Below are 24,743 nucleotides of genomic sequence, written 5' to 3' on the forward strand. Positions count from 1 at the left end.
GACCTCAGGGACCTGCTGGGGGTGTAGGGACTAAGAAGATCACCAATGTAAGATGGTGCTTGTCCATGTAAGGCCCTATAGACCAGAACCAGGATCTTGAAATGAACCCTGAAGTTGACTGGCAGCCAGTGAAGCTGGAGGAGAAGCGGGGTGATGTGGGTGTGTTTGGAGGACTTGGTCAGAAGCTGAGCACAGGCATTCTGAACCACCTGTAGACGGTTCAGGGAGGTTCTGCTCAGACACGTGAAAAGAGAGTTACAGTAGTCTAAGCGTGAGGAGATGAAGGTGTGGAGAACTGTCTCAAGTTCAGAGCAGGACAGATTGGGACTCAGCTTAGCAATGTTCCTGAGATGGAAGAAGGAAGAGCCAACAAGAGAACTGACATGACAATCCAGGGTGAGAGCTGGGTCAAAGGTCACGCCAAGATTCCTGACGGAAGGTTTGGTGTGGGAAGCAAGCTGACCAAGAGAGTCTCTAACTTTGGGAACCAGCTTGTCTGGGGCACAGATGAGGATCTCAGTCTTATCTTCATTCAGCTGAAGAAAGCTCCCAGCCATCCAGGTTTTGAAAGTCTAAGCAGGTGTGTAACAGCTGCAGCTTAGACATCTCATGGGGCTTAAAGGAGATGTACAGTTGGATGTCATCTGCATAAAGATGGTAGGAGATTCCTTTGAAGGAGCTCAGGATGTGCTGAAGAGGAAGCAGATAGAGGAGGAAGAGTAGAGGCCCCAGCACAGAACCTTGTAGGACACCATGGGTAAGAGAGTTGGTGGAGGACCTAAACTTGGAGACGGTCACATTAAGGCTGTAACTAGATTAGCGTTTTATCATCTTCATTAAATAGCAAGACTCAGAGGTCTCATGTCCAGACAAGACCTTGAGAAACTCATTCATGCGTTCATCTACAGCAGGCTGGACTATTGAAATGGTTTTTTGACTGATCTTCCCAAAAAAGCTGTGATGCAACTGCAGCTTATTCAGAATGCTGTTGCTAGAGTCTTAACAAGAACCAAGTGAACTTAGCACATCACTCCTGTTCTTAACCCTCCCACTGTCCTAATGGGTGTGACCCCGCGAGGAAAGTTGACTATTGAGCAGGGTTGATGGTTTATCCCTTGGGTCCATGTGGCAGGGGTGAGGAGTGAGCACCACCTCACCCCTGCCATGTGGACCTCAAGGGATAAACCATCAATCCTGCTCAATGGTCAACTTTCCCCGCAGGGTCACCCATAAAGACAGTGGGAGGGTTAAATATCTACATTGGCTTCCAGTAAACTATCAACTTCAAAGTGCTTCTACTAGTTTATAAATCACTCAATGGCCTGGGGCCAGAATACACGTCAGATCCCCTTCCAGTATACATGCCCAGCAGGGCTTTCAGATCCTTAGGAACCAGTCAGTTGGTAGAACCTTGGGTCAGAACCAAACAGGGTGAAGCTGCTTTTAGCTACTATGCAGCTCACAGATGGAATCAGCTTCTTCATGACCTCAAATGTGCTCCAACTCTAGAAACATTTAAATCAAAACTGAAAACCTTCATGTTTTCATCAGCCTTTGAATGGTTGTTTCTTATGCTGCACCGTCTGCACTGTATTTGCTCACCCTTTCAATTTAATTCAGTTTCTTTTAAAATTTTTAATTGTTTTTTTGTGTCACATTTATTTTATTGTTCTTGCTATTCTTGCTAATGAAAAGCGCATCAAATTGCCTCTGTGTGTAGTGTGTTTTATAAATACAGCCGTCTCAGCACTGGAAGAGTGTGTAATAGATCTTATATATGAGTGAAAGCTTGCATGACAGTGAATGAACACATAATGAGGTACATCCTGTGCATAAGGCAGCTCTAGGTTTCTTCAAACAGATTTAATGGACTGAAAGAACAACATACTTTTTACTGGGGAAAGTGTGTTTTCCATTTAGCAACCTACAATCAACTTTGTCCTGCTGTGCATTCCTGGTCTCATCTCCACAGTAACGGCACTCAACCAAAGACTTCTCGGAGTCATGTGCCACTTGGCAGTCCAAATTCCATCTTAAATAAAATAGAAAATGAGGGACACGGGGTAGTATTATCTCCATTAAACCTATACATGATGCCAAGGGACCAACCCTAATAAGAATGCTGTGTATTATTTTTTTTTTTTTATTTATTAAAATCTTTGTGACTTTAATGTGGAGCGGATGGAAAAAGAAATGGAGGACTTGGTCATTATTCATCAAACTGTTACATTTACTCTCACAAAGAACGCTTTCACAGCCAGGCTGCAAACAGCGTCAAGTGAAAGGGCAATGCATATTTTACCCAAGAAGGAAGGGCAACGCATACATTATACAAAATCAGCGTCTGCTCCTCATGTACAATGACTGGTCACCTTGTATGGTGGATCATTGAACTTCAAGCCAAGACGCAACTTCTTAAAACACAATTTAAAAAAAGGTTCTCATCACCATGCCATTTTTTTATTAAGGAACAGCAGTATGATAAATATAATTGGTGCGGAGGATCAGGAACACGATGTATTTCTTGAAACGCCTCCTTTATCGATTCCAAACGGAGTCAACTAATGCTGCTGTGAAAGAAGTCCCTTTACAAGCGAGTCTTTTCTCCTTTCACCCCGACTCACCCGTAGCTACACAGCCTTCTAATTAGGACGCAGCTTCTCATATTGCAGAACATCTTTTCATTATTCCACGAACAGAAAAAGTCCCTTATCTAACATTTCAAACTTATGCTCGCATGGCACTTCTTTAGGTGTTTTTCCTTTATGATAAATGTCATCCCTAATGATTACGTAGCTTCCTAATGTACAGACGCTTGAATGTAATTTGCTTGACAGCAAAGTGTTAAGCTAAAAGCCTAACAGTACATGTATAGAGGAATAGGCGGTGACTCACTGGAGGAATACGTTCTTATCTGTAAATGGTTGCCTGGTGTACAGGTGTGTCAGCGTGAATTAGGTGTACTTTGAGCAGCGGAGACATGCCCAGGTTCATCAAGATTGGTTTTATTGCTCTCTTCTGAGCAACAGGAAGGGTACCTCATGTTAGCTTTTTACTTGTTTATTTTATAAATTTAATTTCTTTTGATAGGAACCCTTTTTTGAAGGCTATATTTCACCTAGTTAAGAGTGCGACGTTTGAGGAGTTATACAAACAAGCCTACATACTGACATACATACAGTGAGTGGCTTATTCTACAGAGATGCTCTTAGCTAAACAACATTGTTATTGTGTGTGTCGGAGGTAGGGTGGCCAGGAGTCAAAATATAAACTTTACACTCTTGTCCCACATTCTTTTATTTTCTTTCTTTTTTTTTTTTTTTCAAAAACCACGATCTCATCATTTTAGATCACAGAAAGGAAAACCAAATGTGGGGGTGGGAGGGTGTTCTGGGAAACTCAACAGATAGTTCTGTATCATTTTGCCACCCTGGATCACTTTTCTCACAAGTCATTTCAAAGTTTCCCTCCTCACTTTGCACCATTATGTCTTTGTTGTGATTTCAGCGAGTATTAAGGTTGAATGTTCCACAAAATCTTCAACTTTAGTGAAGCACTCATCTGATTAGTGGTTCAGTTCCCGATGTCGGTCTCTCCAGACAGCAGACTGGTGTTTTTCATGTGAAGTCTTGACAAAGTGAGTTTTAAAAATAGAGGAAAAAAAAATAAATAAAACTCTTAAAGTTACTATATCATTCCCATGCTAAACTAAACAGATTCCAAAACTTCAAAATCTCATATTAGTACATCTCAAAGGGCCTAACAAAATAATCAGTAGTAAACAATATATGGGATAAACTCAGTCAAATTCAATGTTAAAGAGCAAGTCACCCCCTACTAGAGTCTTACTCCACTCCCACTTCATGTTTGAAAAATGCAACAAAGGCTATTGCCTGGCAGACCGTGAGGGCAGAGTCGCTAACAAAGACACACACAGGCTCACGACATTGTGACATCACATGGTACCATCTAACATCATAGGGTACCTCTTAGCCAATAGTGGTGGCAGATTTAAATTCAAATGCAGTCTTCTTTACCTGAAGATGGTACAACACTGACAGTTTTAGGCAAAATATTTAAATTTTAACTAAGATGCACTAAAGTGCCAAATTAATGACAACATGTCTTCAGCATGATTAGACACTCATTTATATAAAGTTGATTGGGGGGTGACTTGGTCTTTAAGTTAATATTGATGTTTTTATGCAAAAGACACTATCAAATATTGAATACATCTCTCAACTAAGGTACAGGCACTGTTCTAATTAAAAACCTGACACAGTTAAAGAGTTAAGTTTATCTGCTTCTCTCTCTACTAACTAAAAATATGGTGAGGTAAATTTGGTCTATAGTATGGGAAGGAAGCCAGTAAAGAGCCTTGATAAGAACGTTTTAAATTAAGATGGCAAAGATCCAATGACCACAGAGCTTTTAATAACGTGGCGAATGTCTGGACAAACAGTTGCTATGAGCTTCCTGAGTAGACTCACAGCAAGAAACCAGAATGCAATGAGAACAACACGGTTTCTTTTACTTATGCTTTTGCACATGAGCTCAGCATAGTGTTCTGTAAACAGCTATAATTACTCATTTCAAAATATGACCTTGCATAGTCTGATATCTTCAGTGCATGTTGCCTGTTTGGTCTACTGTAAAATCCCTCCTTTGTTCAGATTACTTAGATGTACGGTACCTACTTGGGGCGATACCTACTCTATAAGCAGCAACCAACTCAAGAGTGAAAGACTTTCAACTGCTTCCTATCTATATATAGTCATAGAGTTATTGTAACAGTATTATATTGGGATGTCAAAGGAACAGAAATTGGATTATTATGTGGTGACAGAACAATAAAATGCATCATAAATAAAGACTCTTTCCAAGTAAATATGTGTGGGTTTAGCATAAAAGTCAGACAGGAATAGACATATTTAGTTTTCTGCATGCTAAAGGACATATTTCATAGCCGAAGGTGTGTGGCTTCTGGCAGATTTCCTCTCACCACTTCTCCATTTGTTTTCTAACTTTAAACCATTTTAAAACATTCTGGTTAAAGTTCACAACATGCAGCTGGAGCATATAACAGGGTGTTCACCCACTGCCTATATATATTTTTCTTTTGAAAACATAATAATCTTAACACATATGGTCTTTAAAAGAAATGCCTCACCCTTCATCTAGTGAAATCATGGGAGGGGCATCACCACCTTGGCTGTAGTTAGTCGTCTACTGACCTCGGATCTAATCCATAATAACAGGGCCCAGCCCAGGACAATCCCATCATTGCACCTCTTGATAATCACTTAATAGAGGCCTCTGGCATTAAGTAGAACATCAAACCTGCTTCCCAGTATCTTGACTTTGCTAAGTCTCAGATATTCATCGCGCTCCATGAAAATGTAATTAATGCACTAACGTCACACAGCTAGGAGACTAAATACTTTTTACTGTTCACACTGAAGGTATGGCAAGAAATATGCGATCATTTGGTTTTGACTCCAGAAATTGCAATTAAAAGCCTAGCATGGAACGAGTAGCCTGGCAAGCCAAATACTGATGTCAAACCATAGTTCAATAAAGGCAAAGCAGATGCCGGAACACACATGGGGGGTTGACAAGTAATTAAAATTGCTCCCATATTTTCAAAGTTAACACACATCTATTTTACCAACGCTAGCGAGCCACCCCACCCCCCCCCCCCCCCCACCCCACCCACACACACACACACACAGCAGCTCCTAACTCACTGATGCGCCTGCGGCCTCTCAGAGTTCCTGCTGATCTAAACATTAAAATAATTATTTCATTTTCTGTTCCTCACTTCTGATTACCTTCAGTGGTGTCTGTTTGTTGCAACCACCAGGTACAAAAACTAACTTGTTTTTATTTGACTATTTTTCTGTCCTGCCTGTTTATTATCGTCCTGCATCTCCTCTCAATCCTAAAGTAAAACTGCTGCCTGGGTTCATATATATTCACCTTATGAGTTACCTTTGAACTGCAGTTTAAAAAGACCTACCGACCAAATATAGCGGAGTGCACGTCGCGCGCAGACCTCACCGGTGCGGTGAAGTCATCGGAGGATGAAACAGGTGATGCGCTCCGCTCTTTGTTTTTGAGGTGGTGACACTTTGATAATGTTATTGTGGCCGTGCTCAGGACGCATCTGTCTGGAGCGCATCAACAATCAGAGCTCTGCGCCTCTCAGCTCAAAATAATCCCCGGAGAGTCCACATAGATACTGTAATATTAGTAGAATCAGATGGTTTTCGGGCTCTCCCTGGGTGTGTTGAGGGCTTCCAGGAGCTCCCTTTAGCTCACCTGTAATTCGAATCCTGCGTATAGCACAAGTTGGTTGCTTGAGTTGCCAGAACCTAGCAGACAGTTGCCGGAAAGGTCCTTTCAAAATAAGATAAATCCCGGATCTTGTTCCAGCAAGATCTGGCTGAAATTAAGCCCTGCATTTCACCCATTGCCATTCACCTACAGTTTTAAGCTAAGATTGTCTTTTGTTGAGAAATGATGCAGTTATAGACATTTTGGTTTTATCTTATTCAAGAGTATGTTCTGTTAGCTCCCAAAGAATGTGTTGTCAACGGTTCTTTGCCACCATTCCATTAAAGTTTGACCCAATACCTGTAAAACTGGCTGAGTTACAGCAATTTTAGTTTATGCTCATTCGACTAAGCTATGGTGTCCATCTTGTCAGATCTTGTGTTGACTCCTAATGTGATTCAGTTGTAGACATATATCCAATAAAGTATATATTCACAAAAATAATTTCAGAAGTAAAAAAACATTATCACTTGCCATTTGCCTCATTAAAAAAACTGACAGTAGTACCTCTTAAGGCTGATTCATGCTTCTCCGTCTGCGTCAGTGCGGAGACACGCAACGCCACTATCCGTCCTTGCGTAGGGCTGCGGCAGGCAAGCAAGTACGTACGGAGTCGAGCCCACTTTTTTAAACATCCGTCAAATGAGACGGATTACGCAAGCTTATGATTGGTCAGGACGCCGCTGTTTTTTACAGCGCCGCCATTGCACCCTCAAAAACATAAAGAGAGCCAAGGATAACTAGCGGCAGACACGGAGAAGCTTGAAGAATACCTCGTGAAAAAACTCTAAAAACATGAACGTTTAATTCCCCGTGACTGGAGGAGTGAAAAGATGCGCAGCAAGCGTTTTATTTGTGGACAGAAATGACAGGAAACGTGGGTTTAGAGGTGGGGAGCACATGAAGAGCTGGAGGAGGATGAGAGAGAAATATGTCCGTGTTAAAAGTCTCTTATACACAAAAAACACAATATACACACACGATCTTGGACCGATACATGACAGGATACCACAGAACAGTGCTACGCCCTCTGCTGTCCTGGTGGGGAATTGCTTTGCAACACTCCCCAGGAGACGAAGAAGTCTGAGAGCAAAACGCTTCCGTCAATCCGTGCGTGTCTGTCCCTTGCGAAGCTGACGGAGAAGCATAAACCAGGCTTAACCTTTCAAAGCAGCACAGTATTTCCCGCAGCTTTGCTATTCTCATTTGCAAATGAAGTGTTAATGTGCAATAAACACCGATGCAAAGCAATGGAAAATCACTAGTTTTTCACTTCCTTTGACGTCTTTATTTTCAATTAACACCTTGTCAAAAATCATTTCTAACAGATAAAAAAAACACAGCTTTAACAAATCCTAATTGTAGAAGAAAGTTGATAATGCTTCTAAGGTAGATACATTCTACTTTTTGTCGTGAGAAGTTATACAAGTTGAATGAATCGGTCCACTTAGGCTTGGTTCATATGGCAGGATTTTAAAATGTCATGATGTTTTTGAATGATTTTCAAAACATGAGAGACCACACACGTGGAGATGAGATAAGTCAACACTCTCAGTTCTTGTCCACACTGCAAAAACTACACACTACAAACCAATTTCACACATGATCATTCCCTGATCAGACATGAAATCTTGTAAAACCTCTTGAGATAAACTTGACTTCGGAGTAAATAAACATGGCGGAGGAGCATGCAGCGTACTTCTGTCACCTTACTTTTTGATTGACTAGACAGCACATTCAACAAGCAGCAGGATTGACAATCCAACAATTGGAAAATCCTCAATTTATGATTAGAGTGGTACTGAAGTCCTCACAGCACTCTTAGAGTGACAGTGTGTATTTTTCCTGGCAATAGGGGGCAGTAGATACCTAAATCTTTGCAAGCAAGCAGTATTTTTGTGTTGGATTAAGACCTAACCAAGGGATTAGCCTGGCCTGCCAGACTCGTCCTCTGTTTAAGTCTGCACAGAGAAAGAGTCTGGTAACTCACAGGCAGAGAGGCACATGAGGGGTGGGACTAGGCAGCTCAAAAATAACCAATCAGAAAAAAGACAGAAATGCAGACTGTACTGCGTGACGCTGTAGTTTTTTAGCTGTAGTAAAAAAAAGGTATCTGGCAAGCATCTTTATTTAGAAGAAATGCTATTAGCACTCCTACTTGTGGTTTTAAAGACAAGTCATTTAGAACAGAGGAAAGAGTCGCAGCGAACTCAGCTTCAGTCACCATGTTTATGACAAACTCAGTGTTGTGGTGTGTAACGTACTAGGGTTGTCACGGTATGAAAATTTAACCTCACGGTTATTGTGACCAAAATTATCACGGTTTTCGGTATTATCGCGGTATTTTTTAAACGGTGTTGCATATGTTCAGAAAGCATTGATTGTCCTGTTCTACACAAACTGAAATAGTTTTGAAAAGGTTTAACAGTGTTTATTAAACCTAAAATAACACAAAGCCTTAGCAAAAGTGCAACTTTTCACAAGTAAAGGAACAAATAGCTTCTTTTTCTGGAACTTGTTACAGTAGTCAGTGCAGGTTTAAATTATACAAATCCAAACATTCAAAACATAAACAATATGTAAACAAATCAAAGAAACACCACTTGTTTTCTCATATACTTGTTTTCTTCATTATCAAAATGAAAATCTAAAACTCCAGTCCACACTTGACTTGAGCACTGTACAAGTCAACCTTAAAAAATATGTATTTAAAACAAATAGCCACTTTAAACAAATTACTAAAATAACTACTACACTATGTAATCAAATCCAAATGTCCAAGTATAAATGGCATTGAATAAGTAAACAAATCAATGACAAGGAACTAATTGTATATTTCTCTTCATCAACAAATAAGATGCTTCATCCAGCAACAGGGTGTCCGTGACACGGTTTAAATGCTGGCAGAGGACGCTGCGGCTGCAGTAAATAGTGACTCGTTGCATTCTCCCTCAGCCAAAAGTCCTCACGTCATGCATTTAAGCTAAAATGCTAATGTTAACGTACCTTGCACTGGCTGTAGAGACGTGGGTGATGGTCACGCAGATGTAGGGATGAGTACCGAATTCGGTACTTTTTAAGGTACCGACCGAATTCCATAGAACCGACCGAACACCGATTCACGTCATTTCAAACGGTGCCTCGTTTCGGTACTGCCAAGACAGTTGCGCATGCGCAAGAGCGTTATGTCGCCGGTCCCTGCGAGCCCGTTGTAAACAGAGCAAGCATGGTAGAAAGAACGCACGCTAAAGCTTGGGTCCACTTCACTAAATGTGATGGGTAACTGGGTGATGAAACTAGCGACAGACAACGATCTAAGTGAGACATCCTCATCTTAATCTGCTCCAGTAGGTAAATAAAATGTTTAAGATAACGTTACCTTGATTTGTTAGCTTCAGGTTAGCTTCCGTTTCGCTAATGGTGCGTTCGCTTTCTCCTCGGAACTCCGTATTTCCGACTAGAAGAACATGAACGCGCTCTAAAGTTTGGCTTTACTTTACTAAATGCGACGGGTGATTGGGTGAAGGTAAAACCAGTGACAACGATCTAAGTTTGAGGCATCATCGTTTTAATCTGCTCCAGCAGCTAAATAAACTGTTAAAGATAACGTTAGCTTGATATGTTAGCTTCCATTGCCACCATTGTTATCAGCTAATGGTGCGTTCGCTTTCTCCTCGGAAATTCTAACTTCCCAGTAGGAAAAATCAAATGAAAAAGGACGGCAAAAGGAATGAAGATACACAGTAAATTTAGTTCACAGTAAAGATGTTTGCTTCAGTTTAACTATCAGCTTATAAAACTACAAGGACGATGTTAAAATACAAACTTGTAAGTTATTTATTGTGATATTTATCAAATATGGTTATATATTGAGAAAAATATATATTTAATTATAAAAGAGAATTAAAATAATAAACACTCAAAAGTATCGAAAATTGGTACCGTTAAGTACCGGTATCGACTCGTAGGTACCGGGAATTAGTACCGGATCGATTCAAATGTCAAAGGTACCCATCCCTACGCAGATGTGCCATTAGATTCGAAGTGTTGCTGCCTTTTGCAGACACTTGTTTCCTGCACGTTCTGCAAACGGGATAGCCGTCTTCTATTAACTGTCCCTCAGCATTTTTCAGAAATCCAAAATATGCCCATACTTCCGATTTAGTCTTCTTTGAGGGCTGATGGATGTCCTGGGCGCTGCCGTCTCCTCCTTCGGCCATTATTTCAGCTTCAAAGTTTTGGTGCCGTTGCAAACTAAAAAGTGCGTGTGCGCGCCGCGGGAACTTCAGCTGAAGCGACGGTGGCTGGTAAGGGTCACCGCGCCAAAACCGCGGCCACGGTAAACCCACCGAGATAATTTAGTTTTTTAAAAACTGGACGGTTATTTTTATTGTCAACTTTTTACTGGGGTTTACCGCTATACCGGTTACCGTGACAACCCTATAACGTACGCTACTCAGCGCTGATTGGCTCGGTTAGAATTCTCAGGGGGTGGGGTTATTTGAATAGGAGTCTGGCAGGCCAGGCTACCAAGGGATGCCCATTAGGGTCAAAAAACCCAGGGCAGTGCAAACGTTAGCAAAACAACAAGCACATCAGACTCCCTTTCATCACTGGCAACAAGTGGGGGTAAATTTGTAAAACAACAACATTTAAGAATGATGAAAGTTTGTAACCATTTGTAACAAATCAGTAAATGCATTTTGTCCTGACATGCTCCTGTAGAAGGAAACATGGCTTCAAATATGCCGTCGCCCAGAGTCTTAGACCCACTCCCAAGTATTTTAGACCAGATTTTTCTGGTCATATGCTACGAAGCCGCTGTTACCAGCTAATGTCACAGGGTACCTCTTAGCCAATAGCAGATTTAAATTCAAATATAGTGCCAAGTTTTTACCTGAAGAGAGCGCAACACTGACAGTTTTAGGCAAAATATTTAAATTTGAACAAGACGCACTAAAGTGCCAAATTATTGACTACATGTGTCTACAGCACAATTAAACAATCCTTTACATTAGGGATGCAAATTATCGAGTAATTCATTAATCAATAGTTGTTTCATCTTATCGATCGATGATCAATTAATTGATAAGCGGCAATTTTTCTGAAAATTTGAATTAAACTCTGAATAGGTTCCATCTACTATATATGCAACATAAAATGCCATATTCTATATGATATGAAGAAAAAATGCAAATAATATTCTAGGGCTGAAACGATTCCTCGAGTACCTTGAATAATTCGAGTACAAAAAATCCTCGAGTCAAATTATCTGCCTCGAGGCTTCGTTTAATTCATGTTTAATGCATGGCTTTGCAATCGCCCGGGGTCATGTTTCACCCGGACCGAAATAAGTGACGCACATGCACACTGCACTGAATGCACACGTGAGTAGCGAATGTAACCTAACTTTCTCTTAAGCCATGGCGGACAACGTGGACCCCGGTGGAGTGCGAAAAAGACACAAAATGCCAAAGGTGTGGGACCATTTTTCACGTCGTAAGGCGGAAAACGTACTCCAGTGTAAATACTGTAAAATGGATTTAGCCAAACACACCACCACATCCTCCATGCTGCAGCACCCGACCAGGAAACATCCACATGTAAATGTCACTTCTGCAAGCGGACTCGGAGCCTCCACAAGATAATGCATTTTAGCCTGTATTTCTATATATTCTGCAGACACTGTGCACTTAGTTTCAGCTCACACCGTACATCTGGTAGCAACACGTCGGACTTAAAATGTTCTAAAAATAGCAGTTTTTACAACACGTCGGACTTTTTATTGCGTTATTGATGTCCGTTGTCCCTCGAGATTGCTGCAGGAGGACACGGGTATTTATGAGTGGCGGAGGAAAACAAAAGAAAGTAAATAAATGTTTTGTGATCAATATGATTTGACATAACCACGACAAACATGCTTTCGACAATCCTTGTTAGTGTGAGAAAAAAAAGTGTGGAAATTAAAACGAACGTGTGTTAATAGGGAAACAGCTTGCGAGCCATGTTTGCGCGTGCGCCGTGAGCAGTTCTGGTTCTGTTTGGGCCGCAGCCGCTTGCATTTGTTTACTGTGAAGCAAAGTTGAAGTGCTGAAGTTTTGAAAACTAATTTTGAATAAAACTTGAATAAATAGCAATTGTTTTCTCATTTCAAGAGGTCTTTCATATTTTATAACGTGCTATTTGATATAATGGTTTAAAACGCAAAAGAGTAATTTATTAGAGTACTCGATTAATCGATAAAAGATTCGATAGAGTACTCGATTACAAAAATATTCGATAGCTGCAGCCCTATAATATTCCTTAATCAAAGATTTATTCTGGGATAAGGTGACGGCAGGGAATAACATTTGGTCGCAGCTACTCGAAATGAAAATGCATTTTTGCTTCTCATCTGCGACATTGGAACATAAATAGCAGCAGCATAAAATATACATTCCTGAAAAGAAAAATGGAATACAGACTCCTTTAACATAGTACACTGTTTCAATGAATAATAATAAAATAAATTCTGTAAAGCAAATAAAGTGTCGCATGTGGACCATCAGCAGTATTTATAATCCCTTTTTAACTGGGAAATGTGACAATATCACAATTACATTGGTAAACCAAAACTGTAGCTCTAGTTAACTTAAAATATAGGCTCCCTGATGACAGTCTTCATAAAACAACCAACCAAAACATCCCTGGTGCTTCTCATAGCATAGATAGACTTCTCTATTTTTGTTCAAGAATATCAGCAAATCCACATGGTCAGAAGTAAGTCGTGTGCGCAGCCTGTTAACAGTCAGGCCAGCTGCTGAGAATACTCTCTCAGAAGAAGTAAAAAAGTTGACAATAATAATAACCGTCTTGTTTTTTTTTTTTTTTTAATTATCTTGCTGGATTAGCGTGGCTGCGGTGTAGGCGCGGTGACCCTTACCAGCCACCGTATCATCTGCTGAAGTTGCCGGCGGCACATGTGCACTTTGTTGTTTACAACCAAAACTTTCTTGAAGCTAAAGCTGAAATAATGGCTAAAGGAGGAGACGGCAGTGCTATGGACATTTATTATCCCTCAAAGAAGACAAAGTGGGAAGTACGGGCATCTTTTGGATATTTGAAGAATGCCGAGGGACAGCTGATAGAAGACGGCTATCCTGTTTGCAGCACGTGCAGAAAAAGTATCTGTGAAAGGCAGCAACGCTTCAAATCTCATTACACATCTGCGTGACCATCACCCACAACTCTACAGTCAACGCAAGGCAAGCTAACATTAGCATTTTAGCTAAAATGCGTGATCCGAGGATTTGGGTTGAGGGAGAATGCAACGAGTCGCTATATAAAGCAGCCGCAGCGCCGCTACCTGCATATAAACCATGTTGAAATGACGCTATGCATTACAGGGCTCCCAGGGGCAGATAAGAGTTGGTCTCTCTCCGAAAATAATTATGAATTTAACAATGATTACTGCCTGATGACATTTTCCCACATCTGCAAAGCTCACTGGAACACAAACCGAGGACAATATTTTCCTGATATAGGGTTTATTACTCAAGTAAGGGTAAAAAAGTATCTGATTAGAAGGCTACTTGAGTACTGAGTATCATCTGGTCTAATATTTTTAAATGATGACATCAAACAGACAAAAAATAAGAAGTTATGGGCAAATATTGGTATTTTAAAGACTAAAGGGAAAAAATGTAAACAAATAAACAACATCATTACAAAATAACACATTTGAGGCAAAATTTAGACACAAACTGAGGACAATATTTCCTGACATACAGGGTTTATTTAATTGTGTGAAAATGTAGCATGTTTAAAAAAAATACCGCGATAATACCGAAAACCGTGGTAATTGTGGTCACAATAACCGTGAGGTTAAATTTTCACACTGTGACAACCCTACCCACAACACATTAAAGCAGTTGGTGACTAGACCAGGGTTTACATACTGCAGCATCTATCTTCATTAAAAAAAATGATCTAATTACAAATCAGATGTACATGCATTATCACAGAAACAATCACTGCAGCTGATAAGAAAACCTGGAGTACAGATCTTTCATGAAAACTCTGTGCTAAATTTACCTGGCAAAAACATGGTACGTCCCTAAAGGTTTCCTGAGACTTCCTGTCAAGTTATTGAATTATTCAGATGTATGTTTCTGAATAAACACTAACCTGGAGGAAGAAACCTCTTCCCAAAGAGAATGAGCAGCCAACTGGAAAATTGCATTTCCAGGTTTCTTATATAGATTTTGGAGGTTACATGCGCCAAGCCAATAAAATATGCAAAAGGTTTCACCGATTCAGAGTTTGAATATGCACACCAGAAAAATTAATTTATGTAGGGCAAGGAGAGGGGCTCTGGTTAAGACGCCTTGGCATAATTATGGTTACTCGGGTGATTGTTGGGTCCTGGGAAAGATCTATCGTGATTCTAGACAGCTTATTTTGACTTTAAGTCAGATATCTGAACAATTTCAATTGAGGAATCCACACACAATTTCCATGGTCAATGCTATAATGAAAGCATGCACTTGTTAAAGCCACTCGCAATCATGAAAACCATTCCATCAAGTGTGTATGGTGAGGGGGTGGTTCAGGAAGAGAGTGTGAAGTCAAAACTTTTCGGCACCACGGCGACTAATAAGGAATGTCCACAACGATCTGAGAGGCAGATGGTCCATCTGTTCCTGCCATCATCCCCCCCCCCCCCCCCCCCCCCGCACACACACACACACACTCACACTGGAGTCAAGATCTTGCTTCTTACACCCTTTTTTCCACACATCAGAAAATACCTGACTCACCTTCAACACAACTTGTTATTGATGTAATAATGCACGTCTACTTCTGAAACTAATACAAGCGTTAAAACAGATTCACACAATAAGGTAACTCACCAGTTTGCTCATCAATGGAAAATATTCCTAGCCCAGAGCCATCCCTGATGGAGTACCGTATTTCGCCATCTTGCCCTGGATCCTCGTCTTCAGCTGAAACAGTCATCACAGAAGTCCCAACAAGGGCGTCTTCCTTTATAAATCCCTTTTCCACAAACGATCGGAACAAAGGCCTGTGGAGATTCTCATTTACGTCCACCACATCCACCTCAATGAAGCAGGTTGATGACAGAGAAATGGGTTTCCCTTTGTCTTTGGCTTTTGCTGTCAGATTATACACCTGTTTAGTCTCATAATCAAGATTCTGAACAATCCGAAGAGCACCGCTGAGTTTGTCTACTTCAAAATTCCCGTCTCCGTTGTCAGTAAGACTGTATCTTACTTGACTCGAAGGTCCAATGTCAGGGTCATGAGCCTCCAGCCACATGATCACAGTACCAACAGGAAGATCCTCCCTCACTTTCACACGATAATTGGGAGGAACAAATTTAGGTGGATTATCGTTCACATCTTCCAGAGTGATTTTGAGTGGCACAGTGGACACTAGCTGAGGCTCAGACACTGCCTGATCACGTGCAGCAATCTTCAGAATATAAAATGGATAGCGCTCGCGATCCAGTGGTTTGGTCACAGTCACTACACCGGTTTTCTCATTGATAGCAAAATGATCCGTTCCTCCCAAAATTGAGTACTTAACAATTCCATTATCACCCATATCCTTGTCTGTTGAGTCGACCTGAATGATTTCTGTTCCGACAGGTGTGCTCTCACTTATCTCAACCGAATATGAATCTTGCAAAAACTGCGGGCTATTGTCGTTTGCGTCTAAAATTTTAACATCCAAGAGACGTGACAAGGATTTCTGTGGAATTCCAAGGTCATAAACGGTAATGTTGAGGGTGTAGTGGTCAGTTGTCTCCCTGTCAAGCGGAGAATAAACCAAAAGCCAGCCAGTTTCCATCTCTAAATTAAAGCGGCTCTCTGTGTCTCCTCCTGAAATAACGTATACCAGTTTGCCATTGAAGGCACTGTCTGAGTCTGTGGCACTCAAATGGACAATCCGAGCTCCAACAGGTAAGTCCTCCTTGACTTCAATAACACTTGGGAAAGATTCTCCAAACTGAGGAGTGTACCGGTTGATGGAATAAATGTCCACAAAGTTGTCGTCTGGCTCAGTCTGCGTGTGGATTTTGCTGCCCTGAAGCAGCTTTTCAGCCAACATTGTGGCGACACCCGTTTCGACACATTTCACTTGGACGGGCTTACGTGCCGTGATGACGGTTATGTTCATGATCATCGGCTGAGTCTCGTGTTCGCCGTCAGTTGCAACAATCTGTAAACTGTGAAAAGATACTTTAGCTGCCTCGCCCTCACTCAAAGTGTGCCTCAGAGAAAGCAGACCTGAGTTTGGGTTCAGTTCAAACAGATTAAGATCATTCCCAGCTTTAATATAGTACCGCACTAGCTGCAGTTCATCGGCATCTATGGCAGAGGTCGTTGTTATCTGCTCTCCCACACCGTGATCGCGGGGCACAGTCACTTCACAGTCTATGTTTTCAAACAAAGGTTTGTTGTCATTCAGGTTATTTAAAGTTATGGTCACAAATGCTTCCACCTCTCTCCGGAAAGGGGATCCCCAGTCCGATGCTCTGACTTTCAGATGGTATATCCTGGGCATGAGCTCATAATCTAGCTCCTCTGAAGTGCTGATGACACCAGAAAAGTAATCAATAACAAATGGCTGGGGACTCAGATTGGTGATGCTGTAGGTCACATAGCCATTCTCTTCCTTGTCTAAATCATTGGCTTTTACAGTCACCACACTAGTACCAACGGGTGCATTCTCATCCACACTGGCTTTGTAAGATGTCTGCTGGAACTCCGGTGCATTATTATTTACATCAACGACATCAACAATCACTTTTGCAGCTGCCTTCTCGTCACTGGTGATAACCTCAAGCTCAAATTTCAAGGAAGTATCAGCACTGATTGACCCCGCGGTGGTAATTAACCCAGTATCTGGGTTGATATTAAATCGATTTTTGTCAGAACTGTGTTTAAAAGCATATTTTAGATGGGGATACTTTGGCAGAGCTGTCACCATAGTGACAGGTGTGTGAAGAGGGGCAAATTCGCTCAGATTAACTCTGTAAGCAGCCTTTTCAAAGGCAGGAGGGCCATTATGGAACTGTGCTGAAGAGACATGTACCAGTTTAGCTGATGAAAACTGAGGGGGGGTGCCTTTGTCCTTTGCTTGTAAGGTGAGGTTGTATCCAAATGGTTGGCTGTCCCAGTCCACATCTTTGACTGCTTTAATTTTGTACTCTTTGCTCCCTGGGCTGGTCCTTACAGCCTTAAACTGCAGAAGAGGGTCACCGGCCACTATGCTTAGAGATGCTATCTCCCCGTTTGGTCCCTGATCTTTGTCCTCCACTGTCACAATGGCATATGTGGGGTCCTGATCCGCATCGGAGGGTGCCAAGGTCACTGCGGTAATTACAGGTGCATGCTCATTGGCTTGTTCCACCCTGACTGTGAGTTTGGCCATGCTACTGAAGCCACTGCTGCCGTACAGCTTCATCCCTCTGTCCACTGCAAGGATCTCAAGTTCATACAGCTTTGTCTCAGAGTAGTCTAGCTTGCCAGTCAGTGTCACCACACCACTCGTAGGATGAACAGCAAACATGTCCGTCCACTCCCTGAAGCTATAGTAGTATTCTCCATTCGTACCGATGTCTGCATCAGTGGCTGTGACCTTTGCCACACTTGTGCGTATGACAGCGTTCTCCGGCAGAGAGATGCTGTAGGATGTTGGTGAGAAAAGAGGCCTCAGATCATTTGTATCCAGTACCTGCACCTTCACTCTGGTGCGACACTCTAGGTTTGTGCTCCTTTCTGAAGCTTTGACAGTGAGCATATAGTGGTCTTTAACCTCCCGGTTCAGGATAGCAGTGCTGCCGCCTTTGGTCCTTATTCGCAAAAAACTGAAATCTCCCACCTGGTAGTCCTCTGCTTTAAACAAGTTCTCATCATCTCCAGAGATGATTTTGTACCGTATCTCCCACGCTGAGTCTGTGACAAAGATCCCCATCTTGGTGTGACTCTCTAAGTAAGTCTTAGCAGCAGAGTTCTCATATATGGTGGCGTTGTAAACTGAGTGGGTGAACTGCATGGAGGAGGCTCTCGCTATCCTGTGGCTTTCTGCACAGCCACAGAAAAGCTGCAGGAACAGAGCGAGCAGTATCACCCAGCGCTTCCCCATTATCGTACCGTGATCTTCACAGCACCACCTGGGAAAGAAAGAAAAAGATAATCATTGAGACTTTTAGTGTTAACACCAGATAAACACATCAGCTGAGGCTGCAGTTAAGAAAATTACTGCAAAAATAATCAGACTGCTTTCAGTGAGATGTCAAGTGACGGTCGGAGAGGCTAAACTGATTTCATGTGGAAATAAGATGAAGAACATCAGTCAGTCAAGTGACACGATCTGAGCTGGAACGAGTCCCGTTTCTGCACAATGCCAGATGCTATTTTTATGTGCACTGCATAATTTTTCCAAATCTGACCTCTCTAGGCTTAAAACATTGGCACATCAACAAGTTCATCTTTAATTTCCCTACAGAACAAAATATATGTTATGTTTCTATGGAATGAAAACACTGTAAATAGACTGGTAAGCTTCACTTGCACAAAGAAAAAAAACACGCCATTGGCTACTAAACAGGTTTATAATAACCAAATCACTCATTTACAGCAGCTTGGTTTGCACAAAGGCTAATAAAAACCAAAACGTTGGTCTCTGCACAAGAATGCATTATTTACTTTGGTGTGTTAAAATGACCTCAGATGGGTTTAATTATTAATGCTTTATGTGTGGTTAATAAGTGACTTGGTTGAGCCCAATAAGTCCACCTTAAATCTGAAACCACCGCCTGCAGGTACAAAATCTCCTTTTAAAATAATAAAGAATATTAAATACATACAACACTTGTGTCTCCTTTTAGGAAATTCTGTAAAACTGTAGAGAAAGGAACCGATAACGCTCCTTTAAATGAATCTAACTGTTAGGAGGGGGGATTTCACTGTAATAGAAATAAGTTACTTTTTCTTTCATCCCCATCCCCCAACTACAACCACTCGGTGCTTGAAACGAGCAGCCGTGCTATGGGGGCAGAGATTTGAAAAGGCATTCCGCACCTCTCCAACACAAGATAAAACAACTGCAAACCTCCAAATGAACGCTGGGAATAAGAATGAGTGATCAGGCGCTGTATTAGTTGTATTAGTATTAGTTAGTTTGTAGGGAGAAAACTTCCCCATAAAGACAGAGAAAGCATGCAGCAGCCGATGGTCTCTCAGCCACACCGAGCTCAACTTTTTTCTTTTTGCTCTAACAAAGATGCCGAAAGCAGCCCGCGGGAATACAACATCCACATACCTTCATCAGCAACGTTAATCTCGTAGATTAGGAGGTTTTGCATTAAGTTTATGTAGTCCGAATCTCCGCATGGTAATTCGTGGACTTCTCTCCTCTCCGTTACTCCATCTGCTACCAGTAGGCAGGGTCTGCTTTTTTCTCCCGCTTCACTCACTGCTCCGCTTTCTCTCCCACCGCGCGGAGCGATCCCTCCGCGCGGCACAGCTCCGGGTCTACTTGGCGCCTGGCGGCGGCGGAAAACCGCGCGGCTCTCTGGGGCAGCTCCGCTGTGGTTTCTTTATGTTTTCAGACATCATTTGAAACTGGCCGAGCTCTGCCCTGTGCTAAACTAGTTTCATTTAAAATGACAGCCTGCTTAAGAGCTCCGCTTTCACCTTAAAGCGCTGCAGGCTACTAACACACCTGTGGAAAACGAAATGCTTTGGTTCAAATTAGCCTTGAAACATTTCTTTGGTCTTTAATGGATCTCTTCTTCTAAAACAGATCAGTTTGATGTATTTTTAAAATAGCATTTTACCTTTAAATATAGTAATTGATCAGTTACTATTCTATAATAAGAGTATATTTAATACACAGGTGGGAAATGGCTTCTGTGTAATAATAAATTATTGGGCTTTACCCCATTTTTTTGTTCGTTTGTTTTTTTCTTCTTTTTTCTTAAATGGTTTTTTTTTTTTTTTTTTTTTTTTTTTTTTTTTTTTTTGCTGTGACAAAGAAATACAGCTATCTAATTTACTATCCAACCTTTTCCCTGATGAAACTATGGCATGTTATTTGCTGACAGCATTTAGTTAAAATGAGCTGAACAAGGCTAATTACACTTGTGGGTTATGAGTTGGACATTTTATTTGTTGCTTTATAAATTATAATCAGAGTTCAAAGAAATAGATTGCAAAGTCATGGGTTAACTTATTATTATTATTATTATTATTTTCATATGTTGATAAGCTTAGTTTTTGTAATAAAATTTGTAATTAATAAATGAAAAAACACTGTTTCTAATTAATACGTTGATTTCTTTAAGTTTGTTGGATTTGTTTGTTTTTATCATGCTTTAAAAATGCTGTAGATCACGCACTTTGCTGCTCCCACCTCGTCGGAATGTTTTCTTCTTTTCAAACCAAACCACAGCTACCTCCTCTCTTGTTTCTCCACTGATGGCGCTGTCTCCCTGCTCTTGTCCGGAATGCAGTCGTCCGGCTGGAGGAGCGCCTGCAGAGAAGGCTTCTGCACGCATCCTGACAACCTGACAACACGCACGGCTCCTGTTTGATTCTCTCTCTCTCTCTCTCTCTCTCTCTCTCTCTCTCTCTCTCTCTCTCTCTCTCTCTCTCTCTCTCTCTCTCTCTCTCTCTCTCTCTCTCTCTCTGTGTGTGTGTGTGTGTGTGTGTGTGTGTGTGTGTGTGTGTGTGTGTGTGTGTGTGTGTGTGACGCGCGCGTATTTGCGCGCACTAAATTTAGTGAAAAACGCGCATCAACGCTTTCACTCGGAGATCTCCCAGTCTAAAGTTTTAGAAGCCGCTATACATAATTTCCTAGCAACTCCACCAGAAAGAATCGTTACATAGGTTTATACTTACTGGTAATAAACCCCGGAGGACGCTGGCCGTCGCTCCAAAGTTTGCTTCACACAAATCCGAACAATTTCCCCCGAATATTTCCTGCGATCATCTTTCAGAAGATGCTCCGTTCTGCTGAGTGAATCAGTGACTTTATTCTCCCTCCGCTTCCACATCGGATCTGCTCAGTTGTCACATGCTTGGTCCAGCTCTCCTCCACTGAAGTACAGGTGGGGTGGCATCGCTGTTGCTGCCTTCAGGTGATGTCGGAAATATTGCGATCCTCACAAGGAGCCAGGAGGCAGACGGGAATAACAGAGATGTAATGTCCTCAGGCTGGTTGTTCTGTAGGAAATAAAGCTCCACAGGGGCGGTGATGGTAAACGTGATGTGTGATTTTTAGCTCGTGTGTTTTTGCTCTACTCAGCTTATCTGATCTTTTGTGAAGCAGATTAATCCCTACACTTAATGCAGTCATTTAAATGGATATTTTCTACTCCTGCTCAGCTTCGAATATTTATTATATGCAATATATATATATATATATAGAAATCTGGGTGTTGTGATTGATGAACACCTGGGCTTTAAAGATCATGTTGCCTCTGTTGCTCGTTCATGCCACTTTGCGCTGTATAACATATGAAAGATCAGACCATACCTAACACAACATGCCACCCAGCTCCTGGTGCAATCTGCCGTCATCTCCCGCCTCGATTACTGCAATGCCCTTCTAACTGGTCTTCCAGCCTGTACTCACATGTGAGACCTCTTCAAATGGTCCAGAACGCAGCGGCGCGTCTGGTCTTCAATTAGCCAAAAGAGCACACGTCACCCCTCTGTTCATTGAGCTCCACTGGCTACCGCTAGCAGCACGCATCAAATTCAAATTGCTAACACTAGCATACAAAGTCCGAGATGGTACGGCTCCCATCTAACTGAATCCTCTTGCAAAGGCTTACGTCTCGGCCCTGCCGCTCCGGTCATCACAGGATCGTCGGCTAGCAGTGCCTACACCACGCTCCGGACAATCCAGACTCTTCTCATGCATCGTTCCACAAATGTGGAATGACCTTCCAAGCACTACCAGAACAGGAGCTTCCTTTTCAATTTTCAAAAAACTCCTGAAGACCCTGCTCTTCCGAGAGCATCTTCTTAACTAGCACCCTGCCTGCACCCGTCCCCCCTTCTCTACTGTCCACTCCTTTGTTCCCTCCTCTCCATGACTGATGTCAAGTTGTTGTTGTTATTGTTGTTGTTATTAGCCTTAAGGGCAACATGCCGATTATCACTTGTAAGTTGCTTTGGACAAAAGTGTCTGCTAAATACATAAACATGTATATATGCATATATATTCAGCTTTGATATCATAAAATGTGACAAAGGTTCTTAATTCTACCCTAAAACTGCACAATTTCTCCCTTTAGACATTTTAAGTACATAAATCCAGAAACAATTTCTGTTTTATAGCCTTTAGTTCTGATTCTCTTTATTAATTGTGCTCCGGTGACCCCACAAAACAACCATCCTGATTTAATGGTGATCACTGAATGCACTTGAGAGAAGCAAATGCCCTTGTTGGACTCCTTGAACATGTGGCTAACGGCTAAACTTAACACCAAGCTGTGAAGTGGCTGCCAAAAATTGCCAGAGCGGAGCGTCTAGTCGGAGCCAGCGCTCGAGCGTGAGAATTTCTGCCTGATGTCCATTCAGCTTTGGCTCATTAAAGTCACATATGCCCACAGGCTGAGTAAACCAATGAGACCTGTGTGGCTTGGTGTGTGGATTTGTAAAACAGAGCTGGAGATGGAGAGAAAGGGCATTTGTGTCAGAGGGCAACAGTGTAATATTTGATCTGTCTTCTCTAAACTGGTCTCTCCATGTTCTCACACCAGGTTTTTACCTCTTTGTTGCTGTTTTCTTTCCCAGGCTACACTATGATCTGCCTGTAAAGCTTTAATTGAATTCAGGTCAGGTGACGCCCAGGGCTGGTTCCACTGCTTTGATCTCATAAAGTGTTTGCAGTCCTGGTTGCTGGGGGTCGGGTCCCGATGCCTTGTGCACCTTTGTACGTATAGTAGGGGAGTCGTCCAGACCCTGAGTAAGGGGTTTAATCAGCCTCAAACTGCCAGATCACTTCAGAATCACTGAGCAGAGATGAGAGAATTATACGTCTCCTAAGACGTACTTGAAAACGTTTGCTAACCTAAGCAGGGAAGGATATTAGGGCTAAATGACAGCAGCAGCTGAAACCACAAAGATCACACACACACACACACACACACACACACACACACACACACGCACACACACACACACGCGCACGCACACGCACACGCACACACACACACACACACACACACACACACACACACACACACACAGACACACACACAGACATACACACACAGTTTCTTTACACACTTCAAGATTCAAAACATCAAAACTGATGAAAAAGTAAAAATACATGAGTTTTGTTCGGGAAATACGTAGTAAATTACATATACTGGTTATAGCATATATAGGGTTCTACAACCCCCCAAGATTCTTTACATCGCAATCATTCATTCGCCCACGCATTCACACTGTGGTAGTGATGAGCTACATTATAGCCACAGCTGCCCTGGGCCTCACCAACAGAAGCAAGGCTGCCATACTGGCGCCGCCGGTCCCCCAACCACCACCATCAGGCAAAGACACAAAAGCAGTGATCCTTCCGATTACGGGTCGGATACTTATCTCCTCTACTACTGTCGCTCATGATCATGAGAGGAAAAGCAAAAAAAAAAAAAAAAAAGCAAAAATTTAATTGAACTACCCAAGAAAGTTATTTGATTTCATGTAGAAAATGGGTAACATGTTGTCATTTCATCCTTTGAACTGTGAATTAAAGAGAGGTGAAGTCCATGTCTCCTTTAGCTGAGACTGTTGGCAATACAGCATTTGCATAACCTAGAAATCTAGACAGATCTCTTCCTCTGCAGGTCAGTCTAGCCATCAAGGGCGTCAGTTTGTTTTCAGAATTGCTGGGGACAATAACCATACACTTGAGTGGGGTTTAAAAATTGCTGGGGACAATAAAGTAGGCTAGCACAGGGGTCGGCGGCTCTGTAGCCACATGCGGCTCTTCCATCCATCTGATGCTCTGTGCTTGTAAAATAATGAATGGATATTTAAATAAAATACGTTATATTTTACTGCATTAATTTTACATCTGTAAGTCAATTCTAAATGTAAAGATTGTCTGCGTAAACCTGAACAGGTCCAACCCGGTCTTACTGTGAGACCGGGTTGACGCGTCACGCTTGTGCGTAATCATAGGCGCTTTCTGAGCTGGAGGATGTGAGATTCTGGGATTCTCCTCAGACGGCTCCTGGATGCGTCGCCACATTGGAGACAGGAACAAGCACTATTCAGCCAAAGTTTCATAATCAGGGAACATTTTCTAAGTGACAAGTCTCTCTGAGAGACAGGGTTTGGAAAACACTCGCTTCAGTGGGAGGAATCTTCCACATGCGC

At 41.9% G+C, this 24,743-nt stretch overlaps 1 protein-coding gene across 15 annotated transcripts in view; it reads right to left on the reverse strand.

Moving 5' to 3' along the window:
• The window catches only part of fat1a (FAT atypical cadherin 1a), a 117,321-nt gene extending 95,848 nt beyond the window's left edge, over positions 1–21,473 (reverse strand). For 10 of the 15 annotated variants that reach the window (XR_001573322.3, XR_008563865.2, XR_008563866.2 and 7 more), the window contains exons 1-2: positions 21,249–21,473; positions 15,228–18,517 (exon numbers count right to left, since the gene is read on the reverse strand). Coding sequence is in view for 9 of the 15 variants with exons in the window: in XM_054743792.2 (XP_054599767.1) it covers positions 15,228–18,517; positions 21,249–21,403 (3,445 nt within the window). In the remaining 6 variants the exon portion in view is untranslated. Of the gene's footprint in view, positions 1–15,227; positions 18,518–19,668; positions 19,952–21,248 lie in introns of those variants that run through there. The other 5 variants (XM_015963891.3, XM_015963882.3, XM_015963872.3 and 2 more) reach the window with 3 other exon arrangements.
• Positions 21,474–24,743: the final 3,270 nt, after the last annotated feature.

Source organism: Nothobranchius furzeri, chromosome 4 (genome assembly GCF_043380555.1).
Source record: "Nothobranchius furzeri strain GRZ-AD chromosome 4, NfurGRZ-RIMD1, whole genome shotgun sequence".
NCBI classification, from domain to species: Eukaryota; Metazoa; Chordata; class Actinopteri; order Cyprinodontiformes; family Nothobranchiidae; genus Nothobranchius; species Nothobranchius furzeri.